Source organism: Malaclemys terrapin, chromosome 2, assembly GCF_027887155.1.
Source record: "Malaclemys terrapin pileata isolate rMalTer1 chromosome 2, rMalTer1.hap1, whole genome shotgun sequence".
NCBI lineage: Eukaryota > Metazoa > Chordata > Testudines > Emydidae > Malaclemys > Malaclemys terrapin.
This window is the reverse complement of record NC_071506.1, coordinates 242,309,388-242,337,099: the sequence shown is the minus strand read 5'-3', so window position 1 is coordinate 242,337,099 and position 27,712 is coordinate 242,309,388. Positions and strand designations below refer to the sequence as shown.

At 39.8% G+C, this 27,712-nt stretch overlaps 1 protein-coding gene across 6 annotated transcripts in view; it reads left to right on the top strand.

Annotated features, from left to right (window-relative positions):
* AKAP9 (A-kinase anchoring protein 9) overlaps positions 1 to 27,712 on the top strand; it is a 206,306-nt gene that overhangs the window by 139,473 nt on the left and 39,121 nt on the right. For 3 of the 6 annotated variants that reach the window (XM_054020483.1, XM_054020479.1, XM_054020478.1), the window contains 7 exons: positions 4,569 to 4,731; positions 18,174 to 18,386; positions 20,714 to 20,752; positions 22,026 to 22,258; positions 24,668 to 24,787; positions 26,972 to 27,148; positions 27,277 to 27,381. In XM_054020483.1, coding sequence (XP_053876458.1) covers positions 4,569 to 4,731; positions 18,174 to 18,386; positions 20,714 to 20,752; positions 22,026 to 22,258; positions 24,668 to 24,787; positions 26,972 to 27,148; positions 27,277 to 27,381 — 1,050 coding nt within the window. Of the gene's footprint in view, positions 1 to 791; positions 2,132 to 4,568; positions 4,732 to 18,173; positions 18,387 to 20,713; positions 20,753 to 22,025; positions 22,259 to 24,667; positions 24,788 to 26,971; positions 27,149 to 27,276; positions 27,382 to 27,712 lie in introns of those variants that run through there. The other 3 variants (XM_054020481.1, XM_054020480.1, XM_054020484.1) reach the window with 2 other exon arrangements.

The window sequence follows — 27,712 nt, the reverse complement described above, 5'->3', positions numbered from 1 at the left end:
GAACAAAAAGACCTCACCATAATTTATCATTTAGAATAGGAAAATGTTTCATCTCTTTGGTATCCTGTCAATACTTCAACATTTACAGAGCTGGTGCAGGTGCCTCTGTGCCATTTCCTTTCAGTCCTCCTCCCTGCAATAAGGATATGCTAATACTGTGTCAGAGGAAGGGTTATTGACTGAGTATCTACTGTATCTTGTGCTCCAGTAATCCTCAAATGTATAATAGCACCTAGGAGACTATTACCAGCTATTGTAAATTAGCACAACTCTGAGGTTGTTCCAGATTCCACAGCAGATTAAATCAGTTGCCAGAAACCCCTGACATTGGGGGAAGCATAATGCTACTTTTGTTCCCTCTGTGTCCCTCGCTCCCTAAGCTCCTCAGATAGGACCAGTGGGCAGGTCTACATTTAAAATGCTGCAGCGGCACAGCTGCACCAGTGTAGCGCTTCAGTGAAGATGCTACAACGTCAACAGGAGAGCTTTTCCCGTTGGCATAGTTAATCCACCTCCCCAAGAGGCGGTAGCTATGTTGACGGGAGAAGCCCTCCCATTGACATAGCACTGTCTACACCAGGGGTTAGGTCAGTATAACTGCATCACTCAGGGGTGTGGATTTATCCCTGTTAATGAGACCTCTGATAAAAAATAAATGAATATATGCATTGTTTACACATTTTTCTGTAGTATCTAATATAAATTGTGGCCCCATTTCCCAACCACTCACCAGATAATGTTTCTCTACTTGGGAATAACAAGCATATCGGGTGATGTGACTCCGATGTCTGCTAATTCAGTTACATGTAATTGGTAACAGAAACAGAGGAGTTGTAGGGAGTTTCTTAATGTTGCAAGAAGTTTCTTAATAATTTATTAAATATTCTGTGTCTGAACATTAAAAAAGTAAACTCAGCTGTTTTACCTTTAATGGCAGCCCAAAAGAAAAGAGTTTGAAGAGATGAATAATAAAAATAACATGACATGTTCAAAATAATCAATGAGAAAATAACATCTAAATAAAATAATTACAAGCAGAGCAGATACTTAAGTCATTTTCCTCAATTAATTGTACTATACATACAAATTGGCATACTTTTTAAAAGGAGTGGTAGAAACCTGACATAATCTTTAAAGTGCTATTTTAAACCTGTTTGAACACTCTCTCTTAGAGCCCTGTTGTGGAATTTGAATCCTGTTGAGCAAGCTTCACAAGTGGGCGTATTAATTCAAATTCCACCTGCCAGTGTACCTAATTAAGCCACTCCCTCTGTCCTGAACTCTTTCTCAGGGAAGATATTGACAGGAAACTTTTACTCAGTGAGACACGGCATTTTTTGATTAACTGAGTTCAAAACAGCTCTTCCTGTTGAATTAACTCAAGGAACAAGAATAAAGGCAAATATCTTCATATGTAAATTTCTTGTTGATGTTCCAGTGGAGATTAAAAGTATTGACAGTTGCTGGCAGGTTCTGCTGATTGCTTGCTTGCTGCAGCATACCTGCTTTGATACCGAAAGTATACTTTCTTGCTTTGGTAATTACCTCCCTCCGGTTACCATTTTTCTGTTTCTGAAAAATTCAGATTGTACTTTAATGTGAAATATATTATAGAGGAGGGTTTTTTACTGGAAAAATGGCAAAGCTCAGTTATCCAGCTGGTTTCTGCAAATGTTGATTCCTTTTATTGCTTGATGTTTACCTGGGACCTTCCTGCACTTCTTGATTACTCATGTGAATGTGAAATGATTGTTCCCACTACTGTGCCATTTCCTCAGAGTGTCAAAAATGTAAGATGTTTTATTGCTAATTTCTACAACTAAAATAGCCAGTGCAAAATAGCCACGTGACGGAGGAGAAGAGAGCAACAGCAACATCTTTTGGAATGGATTCTTACCGCACATACTGGGCATCTAACTTATTTAATGGCTTGCGATCAGAAGGCCAAGAAGAAGAAAACTATGAGGTTGAATCTCGTGTGCCTTTACCAAATCCTTTTCCTTTCACTGAACACTTGGATGAAAATAACTCTGTAGTTGTAAATACTTCAATTTTTCACTACAGGCACAAAAAAAATGGGCATATATTAAAAGTTGTCTCTAAAATCTCCTTGCCCACACCTCCATATTCAGTAAGTATGATATTATTTAAGGAAGTTCAACTTTTTAATCTTTACAACTAAAAGAAAGTGTGTTTGGAAATAAATTAAACATATATCTCTTGAACATAGAAGCTATTGTTTTTAATCATGTATGCTGTCCATTTTTTATTTTAATGATTTAACAGGCAGTGATAAGTCTTAATTATAAAATTATTAGGGCTACAAACTGTAACTGTATTGGGTGTTAAGTTTTTTTTATGAAAAGATACAAAGGTAGAGTATTTCATGTGTTCTTATGCATGTATTTTAGCAGTGCTTATTGCTTAGACCAGTAACAAAGAGATTTTCTCTGAGTTTTGGTTCTTTTATGTGTGTGAAAATGTAGTGTAATGTAATAAAACCACTCCTGTAGGTTTCATTTTCTAAGCCGTAATATACATATCTTAAATTTAATAGCACTAGTACATTTTAAATGGCATAATTCTAATGGTTTTATGAAAAGGATATTGTCAACTTAAAAAACACATTTCTGTCTGATTTTTTTCCCTATGCTTATTACAAGTAACACCTAACTTCTTTACAATTTAAAGGGATTAGAGAGAAAAAATCTTTTATTTTTCAGTTTTAATGTGTGCATTTGATAGCACTTTGTTTAAGAGCTTGTCTAAACTAGGAAAGTTAATCCAAATTAACTAAAGGTGTGAATTAAAAATTGATTGGTTAAACTGCATTAAATCCCTGTTTAGACTCTCTCATTCAAAATTAAACTGGCTTTATTTCAGTTTAGTTTAATTCAGTTTGGAAATTAGTTAATTCGGATTTCCTGAATATCTCCTTGTAGACAAGCCCTAAGTCAGTTTCACTGTTTACTCTGTATAGCAAGTTTTGTTATTTAGTTTCCCCTTTTGTTTGCATGGGTGTTTCGTACAGCATCCTAGGATATAAAAACTTAAAATAGTATAATGTGCTTGTAAAACCACAACAAATTAGTAGAGAGATTCGTGGGCACCTCTAGTACCTGTCCCTTCTTTTAAATTTATTTTTGAATAAACTTTGTTTCAAGTAGATGATGTCCCTTTAAAAGTCAGTACAATCTGTAGAAGCCATGCACACTTTTAAAGTATTGCACTGCTTTCAAAGGATTGTTTAAATTCATTAATATTAAAAGAGGAAATATTAGTGATTAGATGTTTTCTAGTTAGAAGTTTAATTTTGAACAGCCATTTTTATGGATAAGTAGACAAATTGGTGTGAAATTATAAAATTTTCCCAACTCATTTTTCAAAAATAGTAAAGTCTTCAGTTTGCATTTTAGTAAGACAGTTTAGTTTGAGCGATTCAGTATCCTTAATTTTACTAATTAGCCTAGCTGGAGTTAGTGAAAAATAAACAGCTCTTATTTTTGAAGAATTTGGTGAAGTAGCCTCCATTTCACAGAACAGACTTGCAAAACACAGAAGTGACCATACTTATAGAAATCTGCCAAGACTTATAATATAAAATCAAGGGTGTGAGTTCTTTACTTTTCTGAAGTTAAGCAAACATGTGTTGTGTCATTCTGTAACTTGAGGACCATGAAAAGACATAGATTAAAAAGCCATTACAATGTCAATAAGGAACTGTTGAAACAAACATTGCTTTACTGCCTCATTAATTGAAAATTTTAATATTCTCAAAGTTCACATTTTCCTTGTGTGTCTACTTACACATATGCATGGAAGAAGAAAGGAAAGCTGCTCACCTAAAAATCTGTTCAGAAATGCCATAGATTTTGTATGGTGCTTCTTAAGCATACTAAGGATGTGGTTAGTGACAGTATACTCCTACACATATTAAATGCAAAACCCATTTTGTTTAAATAAAGGTGAGTCTGGTATAAACTGACATAAACCAGGAAGTTTCACGTTTTGGCACATAGATATGGATTGTCATGTGACTCCTACAATACACTGTACTGAACATTTGTCTGCATTTGCTTAGATCTTCTTGTTGTGTGGGACTTCATATTGTAGTATGTCAGTGCATATGCATTGAATATCTGATCCAATATCCGTTGAAGTTAGTGTGTCTTTTTATCAGGCTAATAATCAGCCAAAACAGTTAATAATTTTACATGAAAGACAGAGGGCATGTCTACACAGCCAAGAAAAAACTGCATCTGGCCCATGCCAGCCAAATTGGGCTCGCTGGGCTTGAGCTGTGGGGCTGTTTCATTGCTATGTAACCTCCTGACTTGGGCTGGAACCTGAGCCCTGGGACCCTCCAACCTTGCAGGGTCATAGAGTCCGGGCTCCAGTCCAAACCCAGAAGTCTGCACAGCAGTGAAACAGTCTCAGAGCATGAGCCCAAATCGACGGCATGGGCCAGCTACAGGTTTTTCTTTGCTATGTAGACATACCCTTAGAGTAGGTGTTTTTATTTAAAATTCTCATGAATGTCTAATATTTGTTACTTTCTCCTGCTGTAGCTGGAACATGCTAAAATTTCACAGACAGAACTTATGCGAGAATCCTTCAAAAAGCAGCAGGAGGCCACTGAATTTTTCAAATGCCAGGAAGAATTGCAAGAGCGACTCAATGAAGAGGTCAAAGCCAGAGAGCAGCTGGCATTGGAGCTCAGCAAAGCAGAGGGTGAGCATTTCCCATTGATATATTGCTGAATTTGAAAACGTAGACATATCCGTTCACTTTTGATAGTACATGGCCAAATTTTGTAGCTACAATAATTTTATTTCTTCTCTATTTAGAAATCTACTTTTATAAAATAGCTAAACACATTGCAAATTAGATCAATTTATTTGGCAATGAACATTTTAGATCACCATCAAATTTTGGATAGTTTTGGCTAAATTATCCTTTTTTCCCCAACAGTAGAGGTAGGAAGTACAACTAGAGAGAAAAAGAAAACGATTGAAAGTAAGAAGACTGGAAATAAAATGAAGCAAAAACACAGCCATAGTGTGATACATAAGGAGAGATAGAGAAAGAAGGGAAGAAAAGGCATATAAACTAACTTCATGCATTGTCAGGAAGGTTAAGGAGACAATACTAACTTTTCATTTTGGAGGGATCCTCATAGTTCACTCCCACCCCAATTTCTCGTCTATCCCTTCCCCAACCCATGTTTTTTCCTTGCCAAGGATGAATACACTGTTTCCTCAGTACTCCTAGCCCGTAGTGACCTGAGAAACCAAGAGACTGAGTATTAGAACTCTGATTCCAACATCTGGTTGTGCAATTAGTCCGCCGAGGCCAGCCCAGTTTTTTAATTTTACATTAATGTAACCTAAACTAGATGATCATGATAGTCCCCTCTCATCTTAAAATCTGTTAACCAAAAATCTCTTAATCTAGAAGGGAAACCTGAAAATTGAGCCACACACACAAATATGTAGTGAATGCCTTTCACTAAACTATGGTGCTAAAAAATTCTTTGTAGCACCCATGACGTTTGGTGACTTGTTTTAGGTATGCTGCAGGTGTTGTTCTCTACAAAGGAAATGGAGAAAAATGCCGTGCCTGGGTTGTGGGGGAAGCAACTTACCTGATCTAAACCAGTTTTATATAAACCAGTTTTATGCAACTGCAAAGGTTTGCATTTTCTGTGATGTCCTGGAATCATTCATTCTGGGACATTGATAGTGAACTCAGAACTGATTAGCAGATTTCACAGGTCCTGTAAAAGGTTCTTTTATCTAAATTAGCTTTAATAAATTGTATGTTTTCCAATTTTTGTATAATAATTGGAATAAATATCATTAACCTACATCAAATGATCAACTGATCCGCTTATGTGATCCTGCAAGGTTGGAGTTGGGGGTTCACAGCATTAATAAAGTCATTGTCTATATTTACACTATGTCATGAGAGGTTATTCTTCTGAAACCTGCTGTGGCAATTGATGCTAAATGGAAACTACTGCTATGGATGCAAAGCCACATGTTTTTTCAATACAATATACTGAAAACAGCATGTGTCAAATATGTTTCAATAGTAGAGTTAATTTAAAAAGGAAATACGGAGTACAAGTTGCTTTAAAATCTTAATTTCCTGATAGTCATACAAGGGCGAAAAGATGCAGACAGGCAGTTCCTACCGTTAGAAATAGGCAGTTCCTACCATTAGTAAAATGTTCACAGTTGTGAAGCTCTTAAAAGTAGCCTCAGTTAAGAAAAACAAATTCTGTAAATATAGCTTTAAAATAGCCCAGTTGTAGCCATTGACAATAATGAGTCTTACACATTCTAGGTTTTACTTCTGTATTTTGAATAATTTAAAGTATAGGTTATGTATCAGGTTAAAGACCACTGCAAACTAAATTACAATAACTTTGAATAAAATAAAGTATACCATTCTTCAATACTGTCCCAGGTTTTATAACAGTTAGGGTATGTATTATTGTCCTAAGAAAAAAGTGTCTTGTTCCATTTTGTATAGGCAAGACTTAACAAGCATCAGTTTAGTTTCACATGAATGTAATAAAACGTAGAACTTCCTCTCATTATTTTTGTTCGTACTTAGAGTGGCTTACTTTAATGAGAAGAATGTGCTTTTACTGCTTTTATTCCTGATCGCACTGGAGTGCCACCACAGCTAAAAGAGGGAGAGCTGGATTCTGTTCTTGAGTAATAACACATTTCTATGATTAAGGTCCAATCAGTTCCACCTATTTAGATTTACAAATGGCAGTTACACAGTTGTCACTGAGAGGTTAATCTGAAGATAATGAGTTTTCAAAGGTATAACTGAAAGCAGAATTTGTCCTGGAAAACCTTTATTACTAGTGATGACATGTGAGATGCAGAGAAACCAGCTTAACTTTCTGTGCCGCACTTGTCAGGGTATGTATAGTACTGCAGTTAGGAGCATGCTTCACGGTGCTGGTAGACACCGGGTATTTTATAACTCTCATTAATTAATCAAACCTGTTTGCATTTTTCATCTTTTGGTATGAAACACTAGAATTAGCAAATTTCCAAATTATACACTTTTTTTTTTTTTGCTGTATTTTCTTTAAATAAAACAATACACAAAAGTGCAGCAAGAATTTGATGTAAAATCTACCTTTCTGCTCATTGGAGTGAGTGGTATAATGCTCTCTGATAAGCTAAAGTATATTATGTTATCTGACTATGATTTCTTGGGTAGGTCCCAGGAGAGTGTAATCTACACTCATTACAGAAGTCATAGGTATTCGGTCATTTCTGAGATGAAAGATGTTTGTCAATCCACTGAGTTTTGCCAATGCTGGTTTTAGAGAGAACTTCCTTCTTATTTAGACAGTATCAATTCTGCAGCAGAAGAGAATTTGAAGGTAGAAAAGAAATGCTAGATTTCAAAACTAAAATAATAAAGTAAAATAAAGAATAAATAATAAATAATAACTAAAACACACACACAAAATTAAATTAAAAGAACAAATCTGTTCTTCTCAACTCTGTATATTTTGCCCAGATCCACTAATGACTTTTTGCTTAATGGCTTTGCTAAATTGGTATCTGACTTACTAGTATTATAGGGAAAAGGTGAGTGAGGTAATACCTTTTATTGGACCAACTTTTACTGGTGAGGGAGACAAGCTTTTGAGCTTACACAGAGCTCTTTACTAGTATTATTGTAGTTTGTATCATAAATCTTTATACAAGGTCCTCAGCTTTCACTAAGAGGTAGTAACTCGTATATATACATCCTGGTCTAATTTTGTGGCTCCTATATCAATTCACAGACTGAGTTAATTTAAAAAAAATATTAGTGGAACACTCTGGTTTAAAAATTGGCAATTACAAGCCAGTAAGCCTAACTTCAGTACCAGTCAAATCAGTGGAACGATAGTAAAGAACAGAATTATCAGACACATAGATGTACACGATATGTTGGGGAAGAGTCAACATAGCTTTTGTAAAGGGAAGGCATGCCTCACCAATCTACTAAAATTCTTTGAGGGCAGCAACAAGCATGTGGACAAGGGTGATGGGTATAGTGTACTTGGACTTACAGAAAGCCTTTGACAAGGTCCCTCACCAAAGACTCTTAAGCAAAGTAAGTGGTCATGGGATAAGAGGGAAGGTCTTCTCATAGATCAGTAACTGGCTGAAAGATAAGAAACAAACAGTAGGAATAAATGGTCACTTTTCACAGTGAAAGAGGTAAATAACAGGTTCCCCCAAGGATCTGTACTGGGATCAGTGCTGCTCCACATATTCATAAATAATCTGGAAAAGGGGATAAACAGCTAGGTCTCAACATTTGCATATGATACAAAATTAGTCAAGATAGTTAAGTGCAAAGCAGAGTTATAAAAGAATCTCACAAAACTGGATGTGATTGGGCAACAAAATGGCAGATGAAATTCAGTGTTGATAAGTGTCTTGAATACTGCATCTGAAGTATGCATCTGAAGAAGTGGGTTTTTTACCCACGAACGCTTATGCCCAAATAAATCTGTTAGTCTTTAAGGTGCCACCGGACTCCTTGTTGTTTTTGTGGATACAAACTAACACGGCTACCCCCTGATACTTGAATACTGCATGCAGTTCTGGTTGCCTCATCTCAAAAAAGATACATTAGAATTGGAAAAGGTACAGAAAAGGGCAACAAAAATATTTAGCGGTATGGAACAGCTTCCATACAAAGAAAGATTAAAGACTGGGAGTGTTAATCTTAGAAAAGAGATGTCTAAGAGGGGGACATGGCAAAGGTCTATAAAATCATGAATGATGTGGAAAAAATGAATAGGGAAGTGTTATTTACTCCTTCACATAACACAAGAAGCAAGGGTCACCCAATGAAATTAATAGGCAGCATGTTTAAAACAAACATAAGGAAGTACTTCTTCACACAATGCACAGTCAACCTATGGACCTCGTTGCCAAGTGATGTTGTAAAGGCCTAAAGTATAACTGGGTTCAAAAAAGAATTAGGTAAGTTCATGGAGGATAGTTCCATCAATGAATATTAGCCAAGATGGTCAGGGATGAACCCCTCTAGCCCCCCATGGTTTTGGCATCCCTAAACCTCTGACTGCGAGAAGCTGGGACTGGATGACAGGGGATGGTGACTCAATAGTTGCCCTGTTCTTTTCATCCCTTTGAAACATCTGGCATTGGCCATTGTTGGAAGACAGTATACTGGGCTAGATGAACTATTGGCCATTCTTATGTAAAAGTATTTCCTTGAACATTAACAAATTTGAAGTGAATGATCCTGTTTCAACTATGCCACCTTGCACTTAAACATCTTGCACTGGCAGGAGCTCAACGTCAGTTGTTACATGAAAGCTACTAAAGTTTTAATTGTATAAGAATCACAGCAGAATATTTATTACTACAGTATAAAGTTGTATCCCCTCTTCTGACCTATGGTGCATCCAGAGGGAGATCACAGACCAGCAGTGTTAAAACATATCTGCATTAGTTGGGGATCTGGACTCACCAATTTTGTGTTTCTGTTGCACTATTAGTATGCCTGATGCTTTATAGGCAAATAAAATGACAAGGTAACTGCCCCTAGGTATTTATATCTCAATCATATTAAGATAATGAAAAAAACACCAGGGCAGTGGTAAGAAGTAGAGAGCAAGAAAGACAATAATAAACAATGGAAAGATAATACTTCTCTTGGGACATTGGTGGTTGTTTTTATTTCTGCAGCAAACAGATATTATTATTTATTATTATTTTTATTACTGTAGCGCCTAGGAGACCTACTCACAGTGCTCCCTCTAATTTTTTATGCCCGTGTCCAGAATTAATTTTGTTATGTGAACCAATATGGAGGTGATATGTGGTGAGGGTGGGGCCGAAGGGTTCGGAATGTGGGAGGGGGCTCAGGGCTGGGGCAGGGGGTTGGGGTACAGACTCTGGCTGTGGGTGCAGGCTCTGGAGTGGGACCAGGGATGAAGGGTTTGGGATGCTGGAGGGGGTCAGAGCTGGGGCAGAGGATTCGGGTGTGGGGGGGATGAGGGCTCTGGGATGGGGCTGGGGATGAGGGGTTTGGGGTTCAGGCTGCCCCAGGGAGAGAGGACTCCCCCCAGCCCTTTCTCGCCACATCAGCTCTGGGCCGGGGGAAGGGTACCTCTCCCCAGCTGCGGCAGCTCCGGCTGGGCCGGGCCTGGGGAGGGGCGCCTCTCCCTGCCTGCATGACACTTGATAGCCTGCTGTGCAGCCACGCAGCTTAGAGGGAACTTAGCTCATAGCCCAGGACCCCATTGTGCTAGGTGCTGTACAAACAGAACAAAATGATCGTTCCTGTCCCAAACACTTTATTTTGCATATCCTATATGCCCTTAACTGCCTAATTTGTCAAATATCCTTATTCAGAACACTCTAAAGGAGTGGTTATGGTTAAATTTATAACTTGCAATTATGGTAAAGTACATATATATCTATATGTAAAGTGAACTTACTGAAACTTGTATAGTAATTTGTTGCATAGGTGCATCATGTGCTAATCTTGGAATTCATAAATCAATAACTTGTACATTTGGAACAATTTTCAGTTTTATACAAATCTGAACCAGTGTGATTTGTGGGAGCTATTCTTTAAACTGGGAATTAATCTTGAAAAATGAACTATCTTTTGGCAATCTAATCAATTAATAAACCATGCATCTAAACCTTTGAAAAAGTTGAGTAAAAGCATCTGTTGACAGAATGAGAACATTATTTTTATAATACCTACTTTAAAAAGGTAACTGTAAGAACTCTGCTTAATGCACATTAAAAATAAAACTCTTCTGGCCTGGGATTGTATGTATGTATGTGCTTGATACAGCACTCTGGTACTGTTGGGCCCTGGTCCTGATTGGGACTTCTGGGAGTTAGTCCTATAAATATCTAATAATAATGATAAACAGAGGGATTATGTCATCCCTGACTAAAAGGCAGCCATGTCAGAGCTTAAATACACCAACTCTGTTGGTCCACTGTGTATCATTACATATCAGTTTAGCACAAGAAGTGAAGCTGTAGAGGAAATATAGCAATAATAGAATGGAATCGCTGAACTTGGAATTTAGGTAGGAGACTTGTCTCATGAAAAGTGCCAAGTGCCAATCTTGCTACTGAAGGGCCTGATCCTGTTCTCATTTTAGTATGGATGGGATCTCAGTTTTAAGTGTCTTCTGAAAAATGGCACCTATGGTAGCACATCACTCCCAAATACCATGTTTCAGAGTAGCAGCCGTGTTAGTCTGTATCCGCAAAAAAAACAGGAGTACTTGTGGCACCTTAGAGACTAACAAATTTATTAGAGCATAAGCTTTCGTGGGCTACAGCCCACTTCTTCGGATGCATATAAAATGGAACATATATTGAGGAGATATATATACACACATATAGAGCGCATGAATAGGTGGGAGTTGTCTTACCAACTCTGAGAGGCCAATTAAGTAAGAGAAAAAAAATGTAATGAGCCATTACAAACATTGAATCTATCTCCCCTTGTAAGTATTCTCACACTTCTTATCAAACTGTCTGTACTGGGCTATCTTGATTATCACTTCAAAAGTTTTTTTTCTCTTAATTAATTGGCCTCTCAGAGTTGGTAGGACAACTCCCACCTGTTCATGCTCTCTGTATGTGTGTATATATATCTCCTCAATATATGTTCCATTCTATATGCATCCGAAGAAGTGGGCTGTAGCCCACGAAAGCTTATGCTCTAATAAATTTGTTAGTCTGTAAGGTGCCACAAATACTCCTGTTCTTTTTGCAAATACCATGTTGTGGCACTGGTTCTATATTGGTTCAGAGTGCAGCAGTGCTCAGTTCTGTTCCACAGAGCCCTTTCCAGCAGTGTGTAGAATGAAAATATTAGCCATCCAAACATTTTAGATGCCACATGGAAAGTGAGGGATTGTGAATTTAGGAAGGGAAGTGATTCATCCAGGTTATCTCATTAGCAAAGGGGTCTACTGAATGAACCAGTGTGAGAGGCTGCTGTTGTAGACACTTAAAATAAAGGCATACATGATTTTTGTCAGAAGCGTCAAGATTAATTTCCATTGAACTCTGAGCCCAAAGCTAGCTACAGTGAATAAGCAAGAAATGATTCATCTAAACATCTTCTTCTATTATGAGACATATGCAAACAGTGTTTTAGAGTCCTCTGGTTTATACCTGATATAAAGATGGTGATGAAAGAATTAATAAAGAATTGTTCATTGAATGCTCTCTGTTCTCCTTAAATCACAACAAGGGGCAAGGACTCTTCCCATGAGAATACAAAAAACCTTGATACTTCCTTATCCTTGCTTCATAGCTTTCTATTCCACGTACCCTTGTCTCTTTCCCCTCTCATCCTTATATAGTCTATGCTGTTCCCATCCCCTGGGAGTGCCCTACCAACCAATTTTGTGACAGGCATCCACCCTCTCTTCTTCCAAATCCCTCCTCAATGTGAATTTCTTAGGCCTTGTCTACACTACGAGAGTAGTTCGAATTTACTTGCATCGAATTTTTGGAATCGATATTGCAAAGTCGAACGTCTGTGTCCACACTAAGGACAGTAATTCGACTTTGTGAGTCCACACTAACGGTGAAAGCGTCGACATTTGAAGCGGTGCACTGTGGTCAGCTATCCCACAGTTCCCGCAGTCCCCTCTGCCCATTGGAATTCTGGGTGTAGCCGGCAATGCCTTCTGGGTAACAAAATGTGTCGAGGGTGCTTTTGGGTAACTGTCGTCATCCGTCCATCACTCCCGCCCTCCCTCCCTGAAAGCGCCGGCGGGAAATCAGTTCGCGCACTTTTCCAGTCATTGACAGCGCGGATGCCACAGCACTGCGAGCATGGAGCACGCTGCGACCATCGCTGCAGTTGTGGCCGCTCTCAACGCCTCGCAGCTTATCATACAGGTTTCCCTGAGGCAGATGCAGAAAAGTCAGGCGAGGAGGCTACGGCACCGCGGTGATGTCCTGAAGTCTGAGAGTAGCACAGACCTCTCAGAAAGCAGGGGACCCAGCGCCGAGGACATCACGATGGCAATGGGTCATGTTGATGCCGTGGAACGGCGATTCTGGGCACGGGAAACAAGCACTGAGTGGTGGGACCGCATAGTGCTGCAGGTCTGGGATGAATCCCAGTGGCTGCGAAACTTTCGCATGCGGAAGGGAACTTTCCTGGAACTTTGTGAGTTGCTGTCCCCTGCCCTGAAGCGCAATGACACCCGGTTGCGAGCTGCACTGAGTGTACAGAAGCGAGTGGCCATAGCCCTCTGGAAGCTTGCAACGCCAGACAGCTACCGGTCTGTCGCGAACCAGTTTGGGGTGGGCAAATCTACCGTGGGGGTTGTTGTGATGCAAGTAGCCAAGGCAATCGTTGATGTACTGCTGCCAAAGGTAGTGACCCTGGGAAACGTGGAGGCGATCATAGATGGCTTCGCAGCGATGGGATTCCCAAACTGCGGTGGGGCCATAGATGGAACTCACATCCCTATCCTGGCACCGGACCACCAGGCCACCCAGTACATTAACCGAAAGGGCTATTTTTCCATGGTGCTGCAAGCACTGGTGGACCACAGGGGACGTTTTACCAACATCTACGTGGGATGGCCGGGCAAGGTTCATGACGCTCGTGTTTTCAGGAACTCTGGTCTGTTTAGACGGCTGCAACAAGGTATTTACTTCCCGGACCACAAAATAACTGTTGGGGATGTGGAGATGCCTATAGTCATCCTCGGGGACCCAGCCTACCCGCTAATGCCCTGGCTCATGAAGCCCTATACTGGCGCCCTGGACACTGAAAAAGAACTCTTCAACTACCGGCTGAGCAAGCGCAGAATGGTGGTGGAGTGTGCTTTTGGCCGTCTCAAGGGGAGATGGAGAAGCTTACTGACTCGCTGTGATCTCAGCGAAACCAATATCCCCATTGTTATAGCAGCTTGCTGTGTGCTCCACAATCTCTGTGAGAGCAAGGGGGAGACCTTTATGGCGGGGTGGGAGGTTGAGGAAAATAGCCTGGCTGCTGATTACGCACAGCCAGACAGCCGGGCGATTAGAAGAGAACAGCGGGAAGCGCTGTGCATCCGGGAGGCTTTGAAAGCAAAGTTCCTGAGTGAGCAGGGTAACCTGTGACTTTTAAGTTTGTGTACAGAGAAGCTGTACCTGCCCCCGTTTCTTTACCCAGTTAATGTTGACTATCCTACCCAGTTACATACCCCCTTCACCCCCTTCCAACACACGTTTCGAAATAAAAATAGTTCTACTTTGTTAATGCACACCGTTTTCTTTAATACTGTTTTCGCGGGAATTTTTTAAAACTGGGACGCAGACTGTGGTGCGGAGCGGGTGTAGTGTAGTGACGCGAATGAAGCTTCTAAACTCAAGGATTGACGGGCTCCGCTGCGGTGGGATGGTTGTTTCAACGGAGCCTGTCACCCCTCCTGATCAGGACTGTGTGTATGGGGGGGCTATGTGACTTTGTGGCAGGGGGAGGACGGTTACAGATCCCCTGCTGCGTGGCTCTGTGATCCTGCATAAGGACCGCCGCTTAAGATCTGTAACTGCCCTCCCCCGCCACAAAGTCACAGAGCAACCCACCCCCCACCACATAACATGAAAACAACCTCCCAGACTAACCAGGGTAACTAGTCACTGCATCACTGCACTGTGTATGTGCCCTGCTGCTGTGCCTGCCCCCGCCTATGTACCCTGCCAAAGGTGACTGTCCTGTCCAATTACCAACCCCCTTTCCCCTCCTCCTCCAAAAGAACATCATTGAAACAGTACTTAACATGAACGTATTTTTTATTATCAACTACACATGGAACTGGGAGGTGAAACTTGGACGGGGGCTTGTGTCAGGCGGCAAGGAAAGAACTTTTCAAGTTTTGGGGAATGAGAGCCTTCTGCTACTAGAGCTCTCTGCAGGGGTGGAGTGAGAGTTAGCAGGGACTCTGCCGCCTCTCCTTCTTTGCACTTTGGGTGAGGTGGGTATGGGACTTGGTGGCGGGGGAGGGCGGTTAGAGATGGACTGCAGCGGGGCTCTGTCCTCCTGCCTCCGTTCCTGCAGAACATCCACAAGGCGCCGGAGCGTGTCTGTTTGCTCCCTCAGTAGTCCAAGCAGCGTTTGAGTCGCCTGCTGGTCTTCCTGCCGCCACCTCTCCTCCCGATCCATGTTTGCTTGCTGCATTTGGGTCAATTTCTCCCGCCACTGGGTCTGCTGTGCTGCCTGGGCTTGGGAACAGGCCATAAGTTCAGAGAACATGTCCTCCCGTGTCCTCTTCTTCCTATGCCTAATCTTCGCTAGCCTCTGGGAGTGTGATGCCAGGCTAGGTTGTGAGACAGTCGCAGATGTGGCTGTGGGAATGGGAAAAAGGGAGTGAATTCCTCAGAAAGATAAATGTAGTTGTGAACAAAGAACATAGTCTTTCTCTGTGAACAAGACCATGCACAGCACCTATCACATGCGCACTCAGCACAAGGTCGAATTCTCGGCCTTCGCATTCAGTGCCTGGGGTCTTCCACAGCACATTTGAGAAGCGGGGCAGCACAACGGAATTTCTGTTGCAGGCAGACATGGTAAGCCGTAGACTCGTGGCAGTTTAAAACTTTTATATTACCACTGGCCTCATTTCACATTTAAAGCAATGTCAGTCCCTGCTGCCAGCAATCCGGCAAGCGGGAACTCTGCCCCTGTCCCACCCCCTCGCGGCTGTCCCCAGGAACGATCCCTTTCGGCAGCCCCTCTCCCGCCTCCACCGCGTGGCTGCAAACCAGCGGTTACAGTTCTGTAAAGGAACGAGCAAGCAGTCCCAACACTAACATTCCCCTACCTAATTCAAAGCAGGTCACCATGGGCGACATCACCCTGATGAGGATCTCTGACAGCGAGAGAGAGAGAATGCTCCGGGAAAGCCTCCAAAGACCAGGGCCGTATGCCGCCCTGCTGTGCAGAGCAATGATTCCCGAGTACTTGATAGTCTCGTGGCGCGGCAACGTGTCGTACTACGGAGGACCCAATAAGGCCGCTCTCCCCAGGAACCTCATGCAACGGCTTTCCAATTACCTCCAGGAGAGCTTCATCGAGATGTCCCGGGAGGATTACTGCTCTATCCCTGCACATATAGACCGCATTTTACTCTAGCTGCAGTAGCAGGGACTAAACAGTAGAGCGGCTTGGGCAGGACAATCACGAAAACCGGACATTGCTAGATTTTTTTTCAAAACTTGCACTGCCCATGACTGAACCGTTAAGTGCCTAGGGCAAAGTAATCATGAACAACCCATTCTTTTAATTGTTAATATTCCTGTTCTGTTAAAAATAAATGTTTAGATGTTTACAACACTTACTGGCTGATCCTTCCCCAGATTCTGTGTCCGGGGTAACGGCTGGGGACGCTTCGTAGGGGATCTCTGTAAGGGTGATGAAGAGATCCTGGCTGTCGGGGAAATCAGTGTTGTGAGCGCTGCCGACTGCCTCGCCCTCCTCATCTCCTTCCTCATCTTCCCCGTCCGCTAACAGGAACCGGCCGTGGACAATATCCCATCCTCAGAGTCCACGGTCAGTGGTGGGGTAGTGGTGGCGGCCGCACCGAGGATGGAATGCAGTGTCTCGTAGAAACGGGATGTCTGGGGATGGGATCCGGAGCGTCCGTTTGCCTCTTTGGTCTTCTGGTAGCCTTGTCTCAGCTCCTTGATTTTCACGCGGCACTGCGTTGCATCCCGGCTGTATCCTCTCTCTGACATGTCTTTTGAGATCTTCTCATAGATCTTTTCATTCCGTTTCTTGGAGCGCAGCTCAGAAAGCACGGACTCATCGCCCCACACAGCGATGAGATCCAAGACTTCCCGATCAGTCCATGCTGGGGCCCTCTTTCTATTCACAGACTGCACGGCCATCACTGCTGGAGAGCTCTGCATCGTTGCCAGTGCTGCTGTGATCGCCACGATGTCCAGACAGGAAATGAGATTCAACTGGCCAGACAGGAAAAGGAATTCAAATTCAAATTTTCCCGGGGCTTTTCCTGTGTGGCTGGTCAGAGCATCCGAGCTCGTACTGCTGTCCAGAGCGTCAACAGAGTGGTGCACTGTGGGATAGCTCCCGGAGCTATTAGCGTCGATTTCCATCCACACCTAGCCTAATTCGACATGGCCATGTCGAATTTAGCGCTACTCCCCTCGTCGGGGAGGAGTACAGAAGTCGAATTAAAGAGACCTCTATGTCGAACTAAATAGCATCGCAGTGTGGACGGGTGCAGGGTTAATTCGATGTAATGGCGCTAACTTCGACATAAACGCCTAGTGTAGACCAGGCCTTAGATTACTCACATGAATAAGGATTTGAAAGGTAAAGCCTAAAGAAGGAAAATCAGACACATAGTGTATTTATCTAGTGGTATTCTACCAGCAGTAAGATTCCTCAATCAGTAGTGCCCACACATACAATTGTATAAGACCATTACAGGGTTCAAAAAAGAACTAGATAAATCTATTGAGGATAGGTCCATCAATGGCTATTAGCCAGGATGGGCAGGAATGGTGTCCCTAGCCTCTGTTTGCCAGAAGCTGGGAATGAGCAACAGGGGATGGATCACTTGATGATTACCTGTTCTGTTCATTCCCTCTGGGGCACCTTGGCTGGCCACTGTCAGGAGACAGGATACTGGGCTAGATGGACCTTTGGTCTGACCCAGTAGGGCCATTCTTATGTTCTTATGAATGTTGCCTCAAAAGGTGGTTCAGAACTGATAGGCAGGACAAAAGTGTGTTTTGATGAAGAATTTGAAATAGGAGCAGGTGAATGTTTTCCATACCAAGGAAAATGTGTTCCAGTCTCACTCACTTCATTGGGAGTCTCTCATGAGTATGAATTTACTCACATGAACAAGGCTTTTCAGGACTAGATTTTAGGATTGTAAACCTAGTTGGGAGAACTTGTCTACACGGTGTTCCTTAGAGCACGGGACACGTTGTCGACACCCAACAATTGTCATGGTAACATTGTGGTAATACTAATCTGACCTTTAGGTTTCTAGAAGTTTTATGTTGCCCCAAATTCTGGAAATTCTGCCATAGCACTGAAATTGCAGTTCAAAAGTTGCCATATTAAATTAACCTAATATTTTTGCTCAACAGGTCTCATTGATGGTTATGCAGATGAAAGAGCATTTCTGGAAAAACAAATCCAGGATAAAACAGATATAATAGACCATCTTGAGCAAGAGCTACTATGTACAGGTAACAAATTGCAGGAACTAGAGGCTGAACGACAGCAGATTCAGGAAGAAAAGGAGCTACTCTCCAGACAGAAGGATGCCATGAAAGCAGATGCAGGACCAGTAGAGCAACGTATGTATTTTACACAATCTTTCTGTGAGGTTCTCTCATATTTTCTTACTCCATCTTTAGTAAATTTCAGAAGTCTTAACTAACTTTTTTTCTTTTTTAGTATCATTCATAGAACAATGCAATAAGTCCAACAGTTTCATACGTGGGTGTCTAATTTGACCACAAAAATTCATATTTAGGCAACTAAACAAGTACCCTGATTTTCAGAAGTGTGAGCGACCACAGCTGCCAATAAAGTCAGTGAGAAATGTCGTTGCTCAGCATCTCTAAAAATTAGGACACTTTTAGGTGACCAAATTTGGACTTAGCTGCTGACTTTAGACACCCAACTTTAAAAATATTGGCTTAACTCTGTTCCTTCCTAGTACAGTTAGATCAGTTACCACTGTTTGCACAAGACACTCTACTTAAGCACACATGATTGAAGTAGTCACACAAGTTCACACATGATTAGACACTGAGAAAGGTGTGTTCTTCCCTCCCCAAACTCCACTTTCAGGGACTCACTATTAGGAAAAATGTAACAGATGATGTCACAGATCCTGTTGAGCTCCCTCTGCAGGGTGGCATAGCAGACTCTATTAAGGGGAAATCCAGAAACTGGATTCCCAGGTATTTTAAGCCTCCAGAGTCTGAACAGAGGCCAGGCACTGTCCCAATCTTGGGGTCCCTAGTTACACTCTCGGAATGCAGACCCTTGCCTAACACTTCCTTCAGAGAGCTATGACCACATGGCCCAGCTGCCTAGCACCTGGAACCAATGCTGACTCCTCAGACTCCCCTTGTAGCTTAAACACGTCCTTGCCAAAATCCCCTCAAAAGTGTGAGCCTTCTGGGTTGCAGTTTGACTTTCTCAGAGGAAATGTTGTAGCATACAAAACACACACCTACTTTGCACAGATTTTAACACATTATTGTTCTAGATTTAATCACACAAGAAATATACAGATCCATACAAAGTAAGTAACCCTACACAGTAGAACCTCAGAGTTATGAACACCTCTGAGGTTGTTCATAACTCTAAAATGTTTGTAACTGAACAACTCGTTATGGTTGTTCTTTCAAATGTTTACAACTGAATATTTACTTCATTCCGCTTAGAAACTTTATGATGCAGAAAAAAAATGCTGCTTTTAACCATCTTAATTTAAATTAAACAAGCACAGAAACAATTTCCTTACCTTGTCAAAAACATTTTTAAAAAACTTTCCCTTTATTTTTATAGTAGTTTAATACAGTACTGTAGTGTATTTGCGTTGGTTTTTTTTTTTTTTTGGTCTCTGCTGCTGCCTGATTGCGTACTTCCAGTTCCATATGAGGTGTATGGTTGACCGGTCAGTTCATAACTTGGTGTTCGTAACTCTGAGGTTCTACTATATGTGTTTTCCCTCACTTTTGCTCACCCTTCCTTTGGGGGTCTTCGGGGAAACCCTCTGAGCTGAGGTAGACAGGGTCTTCCTCCCCCTGTTGCCTCATCTCTCTCTTGCAACAGCTCCCCTCATCTTAAGCTGGTGAAAAGGGCTAAAGAGAGAGGACATAGAACAGCTCCTGCTCTTTATAACCCTCCAGTCCTCTGTCAGGTGACTCCTAGTCAACCTCAAGAGATGACCACGGAGTCCTATCAGGTGATTTAATTGCTAAACAGTCTTGTTAACTGTTTACTCAACAAATGTTTAACTTCATAAAGTAAATGCATTTTTAAATCTTTCCTTCAACAAGGAACTAAAGGTCTGTGAATTAATATTTGTTGAGGAGAAAAAGTTAGGGCAATGGTATTTAAACAGTGCTATCTTGATCATTCCTATGCTATAAATGGCCTGTGAAATGTTAGCATTTTATATAATGTCTGGGAGGTTTTATAATTGGAATAGTAAATTATCTTCAAGATTTTTTGTACATTTATTCAAAACATTGTTAAAGCTTTATTGTTAAATTATAGATTTTAATCCCATTGTATATTTGCAATCTCAAGTATCCACGTTTACATAATGAACAATTTTTTAATAGTAGTCTGTTCATTCTTGTGCTACAGTAGAGGAATCCTTGTGTACAATTTTTGGTTGTTTTGTGTACCTTACAAAATAACTTGAAAATATAAGTTTTTTCATGTTCACTTTAATCTTGTGGACAAAAAATACACATCTACCTCATACTTCCCAGAATAAACAAGCACATTCCTTAAGTTATCACAATAACTATGTCTTTAAATATAGCATTCTGTCTTCAGCTTCATTTTCTCTTACATAATTGAATAATGAGAAAACTGTAGCTGGCATGTGAATTACTTTGCTTCTTGTTTTTTGTTGTTTTTTTTCCGGTTCTCCTAGGCATAGTAGATGCTGCAGTCGATGCAGCTTCCCAAGCAGGTGTGTTTGTATATTGCATGGCTGATCTTTAACTGGGTGGCAGACTTACACTTACTGACATTTATTAATCAAGAACTTTAGAGCTTTCAGCTTTCTGACATTATTGTAACTCTTACTGGCTGCCAGCTTTGATGTTATATTTCACACTCACAGTTTTTCTTTTTAATAACATTTCTTATAATTTCTAAGCACAATGTATTAACAGATTTAATAAGCAGATTCATTAATAACCATCATCTTATTCACATATGAATTTTAAGATTTTGTGCTGTCTTGGAAGGGGTTTTTAATAGCCTTTTGATTACTGTTAACTTGTAAATATAATTAACATAATGATTTTGCTGGATATTGTTTTATATTGACATGTAATGTTTACCTAACAAAACAAGAATTGTTTGTAAAAATTTATGTAAGATGATGGTATCCAAAGGATCTCTATCGTGTAGTAAAAGGAAATTGTATATATCTGGTGCTTCTCTTTTCATATACCTAAGTATCAATCATGTTTGTGAAGATTCTCCAAAGATAATTGCACTTTATAGATCCCTAGTCTTCGGTCTTATCTCAAGGGATGGATAAGGCTAGGTGATATGACCCTTTGAAGTACATGCTTCTAATGTCTCATCAGAGTGGTCCTAAGATTTATCATATATGCTTCCCAGTCCTCTCCTGAGGACACAAAACCAAAAACTGGGGATCTATACAGGCCTTCTGAAAACTCCAATTACAAGTAAGTAATTTCCCTCTCTATCTCACCTCACCAGGTCAAGTTCTGCAGTATTTCCCTTCACATGTTGTATATGCATCATGTGAAAAAAAATAAATTTGGAATGGATAAAACTGCTACAGGATGAGAAGATGATTGGGTTTTCCGTGCCTTGTTATAAAGCTGTGCACCTTCCTCCAATTGTAAACAGAACTGATGCATTTCCTATATTGTACCATTTGTACAGACATCTTTAGATTAATATGAACAATAAAGTGACATGATAAAGCTGTGCTATTAATAATCTTGTAAAGCATCTTGTAAAGCAAGATGATAGCATTTTAGCCATTTCGTCTGGGATTTGTATGGGTTTTGTGGTATCATGATAATTTTTTATAGAAAAATAGAAAATACCACATTTAAAAAAAAAATTAATAAAACCCAAACCTGTTCACATCCTTTATTTGGGTATAGCATGGATATGCAGTCTTGGGGAGTGGTTTTGCAGTGATAAAGTAATTAACTATGCATATCTAAAAGCAATATGGTTCCTTTATTTAAAAACAGAATTACTGGAGGAGACAGAAAAGCTAATGAAGGAAAAAATAGAAGTACAGCGTCAAGCTGAAAAAGAGTACGATGACCTCCAGAAACAAGTGAAGGCCCTGGAAACAGACGTGGAGGAGCAGGTCAACCGGTTTATAGAGTTAGAGCAAGAAAAAAATGCAGAACTGACAGATCTAAGACAGCAAAACCAGGCTTTGGAGAAGCAGCTTGAGAAAACAAGAAAATTTCTGGATGTAAGTATTGAAAAAGCAACAGACAGAACATGTTTGTTTATGCTGTCAGGTGGGCCAAACAGGTGGAGAGTCTTCTCTCAACTGCAAGAAATGCTATTTCTTTAAGACTTTGAACTAAAATGAAAAAATAGATATGACTGGACTTGCAGAGTGGTGTCAAGTTTAGAGATGCCATTAACACTGTGCTTTAAAAGTTGTGATCACTACATTTAGAATATTCCCAATGTATTTTGAAATATAATTTGGTTGCAAAATTTAATTTAAAAAAATATTAATATTTCTACACTTACAAATCTAAAAATCTCTAAAATGAGTAAGAAAAAATGAATGTTTAAAATTGGCTTTGTATATGGCAAGGTATACCGTGTTTTCCAGTTTATAAAAGTTCAGGATGGGATTTTCAAAGGAGCCTAAGGGATTTAAATATCACACTCACATTGAACTTCAGGAGAGTGGGTGGTAAGCTCTCTTAGGTTCCTTTGAAAATTCCATCCTTTTAATGGTTTGGACTACACGTAAGTTTCCCTGACAGCCTCTCCAACCACACCCAGTCCATCTGTCTCATCCTCTTACAGCAGTTGCAGGTGAACCCTTCCCTTCTACCAGGTTGCACGTCCTACCTGACCACTCAGTATGCACACTATCTGATCTTTCCCTGTTTGCAGCTGCAGCTACCCTTCCTTCCACTCACCATGCCTGACCTTCCCTGGCTACGAGGCTGCCACTGGAGTGCCCTTCTGCAAGCTTCTGTTCAAACTCCACCCCAGCTTGTATTACATCTGCTCCATCTACTCTCTCTTTCTGCAATCATTCATGCAGTTTTTGCACCAGCAGAGTAGGTGTGGTAGCAATCTGCAGATTCAGACTTGGCAGGAAGTCTCCTGCAGAGGATCATGTACCAAAAACTACTTTACAAATTAACTGTAGGGTTAGACCACTGGTAATGATGTTCATTCAAACTAGGTGAAATTCACTGGGATGCAGTGGATGAACACAGTGCCCTCCAGATCACTTCAGTTCTGGAGTAAAGCTGTGCCAGGAAGTCTACATGCCACTGGATCTGCAACAGTATGGCTCCAGTGTCAAAATCACAGTGTATCGGGGAGACAGAGTAGCAAGGGCTGCCATTGTAGACTGTGGGTAGAAAAGTAGCCTGGAGGAGCTGCACTGAAGTCCTACCTCCTGCTTTTGAGTTGGAGGTGATGAATTCCACCCTGCTACAATTAATTTGCTGCTCAAGCCCAGTTATTCCAGTTATGTGTAGGGAGGGATGAATTTGTAATTAATATAACAGCTAGAATATTTTGTGATGCCACCTCTGCTTTATTTACTACTAAGCAGTGTGACTGGAAGACCTGTCTAGAAATAATTTATCACTTAGATGCATTTGCATTATTTCATTTTGTGCTGTTCTGATGTTGTTGTTACAATTAAAATTAGTGTTTTTTCTATAGCTAGGTTCAAAATTAACAAGTGACAAATCCATCACTATGAATTTAACACAACTTTTGTTAATCAACAATGTGAGTTTAAGAGCGACAGCACTCGGCTAGAATACAAATAAACTCTTTATAAATGCATTAGAATTCTGGCCTTTCTCCTGCAGTAGAATCCACCTGGGTTCATTAAATCAGCAATTCATGGAGGTTAATGTTATGTCTCACTATATTTGACTTTTGTGAAAATTAAAGACACATATTATTGTGCTAATGTGGCATTAAAAATAAGAGAGAATCAGTGTTCTTTGCTGCTGTATCTTTGACATTTGATTGTTTTCATTTAGCAGACAAACTTAATCTTACTTTTACAAACTGACAGTTGGGGAGGAGGTACAGCCCCCGTTGTTACAAATGTTGCAGCATTTTATATATGAATATTTAGAAATTATTTCACAAATGCCACAAAACGTATCTCAAACAATTTGATTTTATCAAGACAAAATTGAAATACAAAATTCAGATAATGTATTAATTCTTTTAATCTGGTTTTTGTAGTTGGTGCCAAACTAATATTAGTATGAGTATTCAGACTTCAACACTTGAATTTACATTTGTACTAAATATATTAAAGAAAAAGGAAAGTTAAAAACATTAAAATAATAGGCTTCTGACTGGCTGTTGCAGAAGAAAAAATACACTCTGATGCAGTATCACAAGGTAGTATTGGATACATAGGGAAATACAATATCTTTTTGTTTTTTTGACTTATCAAACAGAAAAATATGAAGTACGGTGGCCGTTCAATAAGTAGAGGGTTTAATAAAATAAAAAGAGATCATGCTACCTAACAAAAACTGGTTTATATAAAACAAACTCACAGTTTGCAGAAATGAGATATTATATGCATAATTTGAATATGGGTCTTTCTAATAATGTTTGTCCTAATAACATTGTCATAATTAAATTTCAGGAGCAGGCAATTGATAGAGAACATGAAAGAGATGTGTTCCAACAAGAGATACAGAAACTAGAGCAACAACTTAAGACTCCACAAAGGTTTCAACCTATCAGTGAACACCAAACCAGAGAGGTAACATTTTGAAGTATTATCAGCTGTGCTTAATGAATGTACGTGATAAAAGCAAATGATGGACACACTGTAAAAATATTTTTACATAACTTTATTTTATAATGTACATAATCTGCATCTTTTGCAAAGCAAGAAAATAAATCAATATGGATGAAGATTGACAATGTTATTTGAAACAGTAAAGTAATTCAGAATTTAGCTATCTCAATAACAGACACATTTGGAACAACTAATGAAGATAGATAAAACTTCTTAAGAATGTATGGAAATATTCAATCTATTTGCCAATTTATCCAGGTTCTTATACTGGAACATGTCTCAAGTATTGAAACTATTGATCGTGAAGAAAACATTGTAAGTGCACATACATTCATACAGAAGAGAGTCACTAATAGCGGACAGTTAACTAGCATCCCACACATAGAGAGATTAATAGAGAAGTCATCATTTTTAAGTTAGAGACACATGGAAGAGCAAATAGCCTGCTATTGTATTGTCAACAAATGACATGATTTGTAAGGTCCTGGTTATAGGCGAAAATCCTATTATTGAATGTGAAAGACTAAGAGATAAAAAAACTGAGGGTATTACTACATAACATAATGTAAATGAATTATTAAACTTGCTTTTTTAGTCACATGGAGGGATATGTAAGAATGTTGTGTGAACTTTTAAATACACTGCATATAGACAATGAACAGAAGTGCCTCTGTTACATGATCTTCCTATTCATTAAAGGTTAAACCATCTTCTGACTCTTGCTATAGCTGACATGTCTATATTCTTTACACTAGCACAGTTATGAAATATTATTCTATTCTGTATAAGTGCCTTGAGCAAGAAGCAGTATTCTTCTCTTTGCTTGCATTTTACATTACTAACTACTCTGTTTTTACTTTTACTGTTTAATGTTGTCAGTTCTTCCACAATGGACTATCTTTAGACTTGGTCTCAGACCCTCTTTTCTTTTCCATTTATCTTCTCCCTCTGGGATGTCTAACTGGTTGCTTCAAACTTGGATAACACTTTTAGGCGGATGGCATCCTTCCATCTGATCTTTCTATCTTCTATCTGTTAAATTGCATTGACTCCGTTAGCACCAGGCTAAATCATAACTTCTAAATACTTCAGATACTGAAATCCACTTCATGAATGAAAAGCTGTTTGTCCCATCTCTCCCTATCACTCAGTTTAACTCAGACCTTATCTTTGTCCCTCAGGCCAGATGTTTTGAACTCGTTACTCACACATTTTCCTTATCTGCAGTTCTGTCCACGTTACATCTAGAACAGTGCCACAATTGTGTTTACCTTAACCGTACCTTTGCTGAAATCTTTACTGGTGTCTTAATTACTTACCATCTTGATTACTTTCATTACTCCCTTAATATGGTTCTCCTAAGCCTCGATGTCTCAACTTCAGGAGATTCAGAATGCTTTATCTAGATTATGTTTTCTGCTGCAGAAAGTGGGACCATATAATCTACATTCCCTGTTACTTGTGCTGACTACCTAGCCATCTCCAAATCCTATTTAAAAACTTAGGCAGAAAACACAGTTTCTTGTTAATCTAGAGTTAAGGTAGAACTATATTAACTGACTTGAATGTTAAAGATCTAGATGAAGATAGAGCAGTTATAAAAAACACTCAAAAGCTAAAATGTTTTGAAGTACAGAAATGCATAATTAAGGTTTCCCAGACAACTTTAACTCTGCCCCCATAGCAACATGAGCATTTTATCATTCCTTCTTTCACAAATTATTTTTGGTTCAAGGACTTTTGGCACAAATATTTTTATAGGACTTGAAGAATAGCAGAACTGCCAGAATTGAATTTGTTCTCCAGAGTCAAGACACTTCTTCCTTGGATTTTTCAGGGATCCCACTGATGGGCTGCACAGGGATACCACAGTATATGTCTTAGCCCGGTAGGGAGTCTGAGAACCATCAGAAGAACAAAATAAGTTATAGCCATCACGCAAAACATAAAACTCATCAGAGGCATAATTTGTATTTATTGGATTTGGAGCTATAAGACTCTAATTTTGTACTGTTTTCTGCCAGGGAGGTTGAGATTCATTAACAGAGGAGTTTTTTCCCCTCAAAAATCAATATTATACTAATGTTAGAAACACATTCCAATATGCTACAGAGTATTCACCATGCTTACCATGTTGTCCACCAGGTTGAACAGTTAACAAACCAGCTACAAGAAAAAACAGACAAATGCAGTGAGCTTTTGCTCTCTAAAGAGCAACTTCAGAGAGATATACAAGAACGGAATGAAGAAATTGAGAAACTAGAGTGCAGAATAAGAGAACTGGAACAAGCCTTAATTATCAGCACAGACAATTTGCAAAAGGTATTGTGTATAAAAGTTCCATGTATTTCCTATTGTTCTTCATTTACTTAAGAATAAGGCAATGTTTACTCAATTTATAATAAATAAATGAAAGCTAAAGTAGCTAATATTATAATACTTGTTTAAAGGTGGAGGAAAGAAAGCAGTGTGGAGCTGCCGCTGTGAAGGGAGATTTGCCCCTTGAAGTACAATTGCAGGCTGAACAAGAAGCTGTAGATAGAAAGGAAAAAGAGGTAGAGTATCTCTAAATGTTCAGGTTTGCTTTTAATATGAATTACTTATTGGTGATTTTTGCTTTGCACCTGACTCAATGCAGCAATCTGTAGTTCACTGTTTATACACTCTGCAGCAAGGCCATATTGGACAGTGATCTCAACAACTCCCACAAGCTGAGCAGGCTTTTGCCTGGTAATTATTGAAATAGGTTCTCCCAAGGACCTCCTAAAGTGCTGTAGGCAGTGGTGTGTTTATTCAGTCAGTGGCACTTTTTAGTTGAATTGTTTTCCTATCTAAGTTCTACTGAAGCTATTGTGTACACATGTGGAGAAAATCTTGTTAGGATTA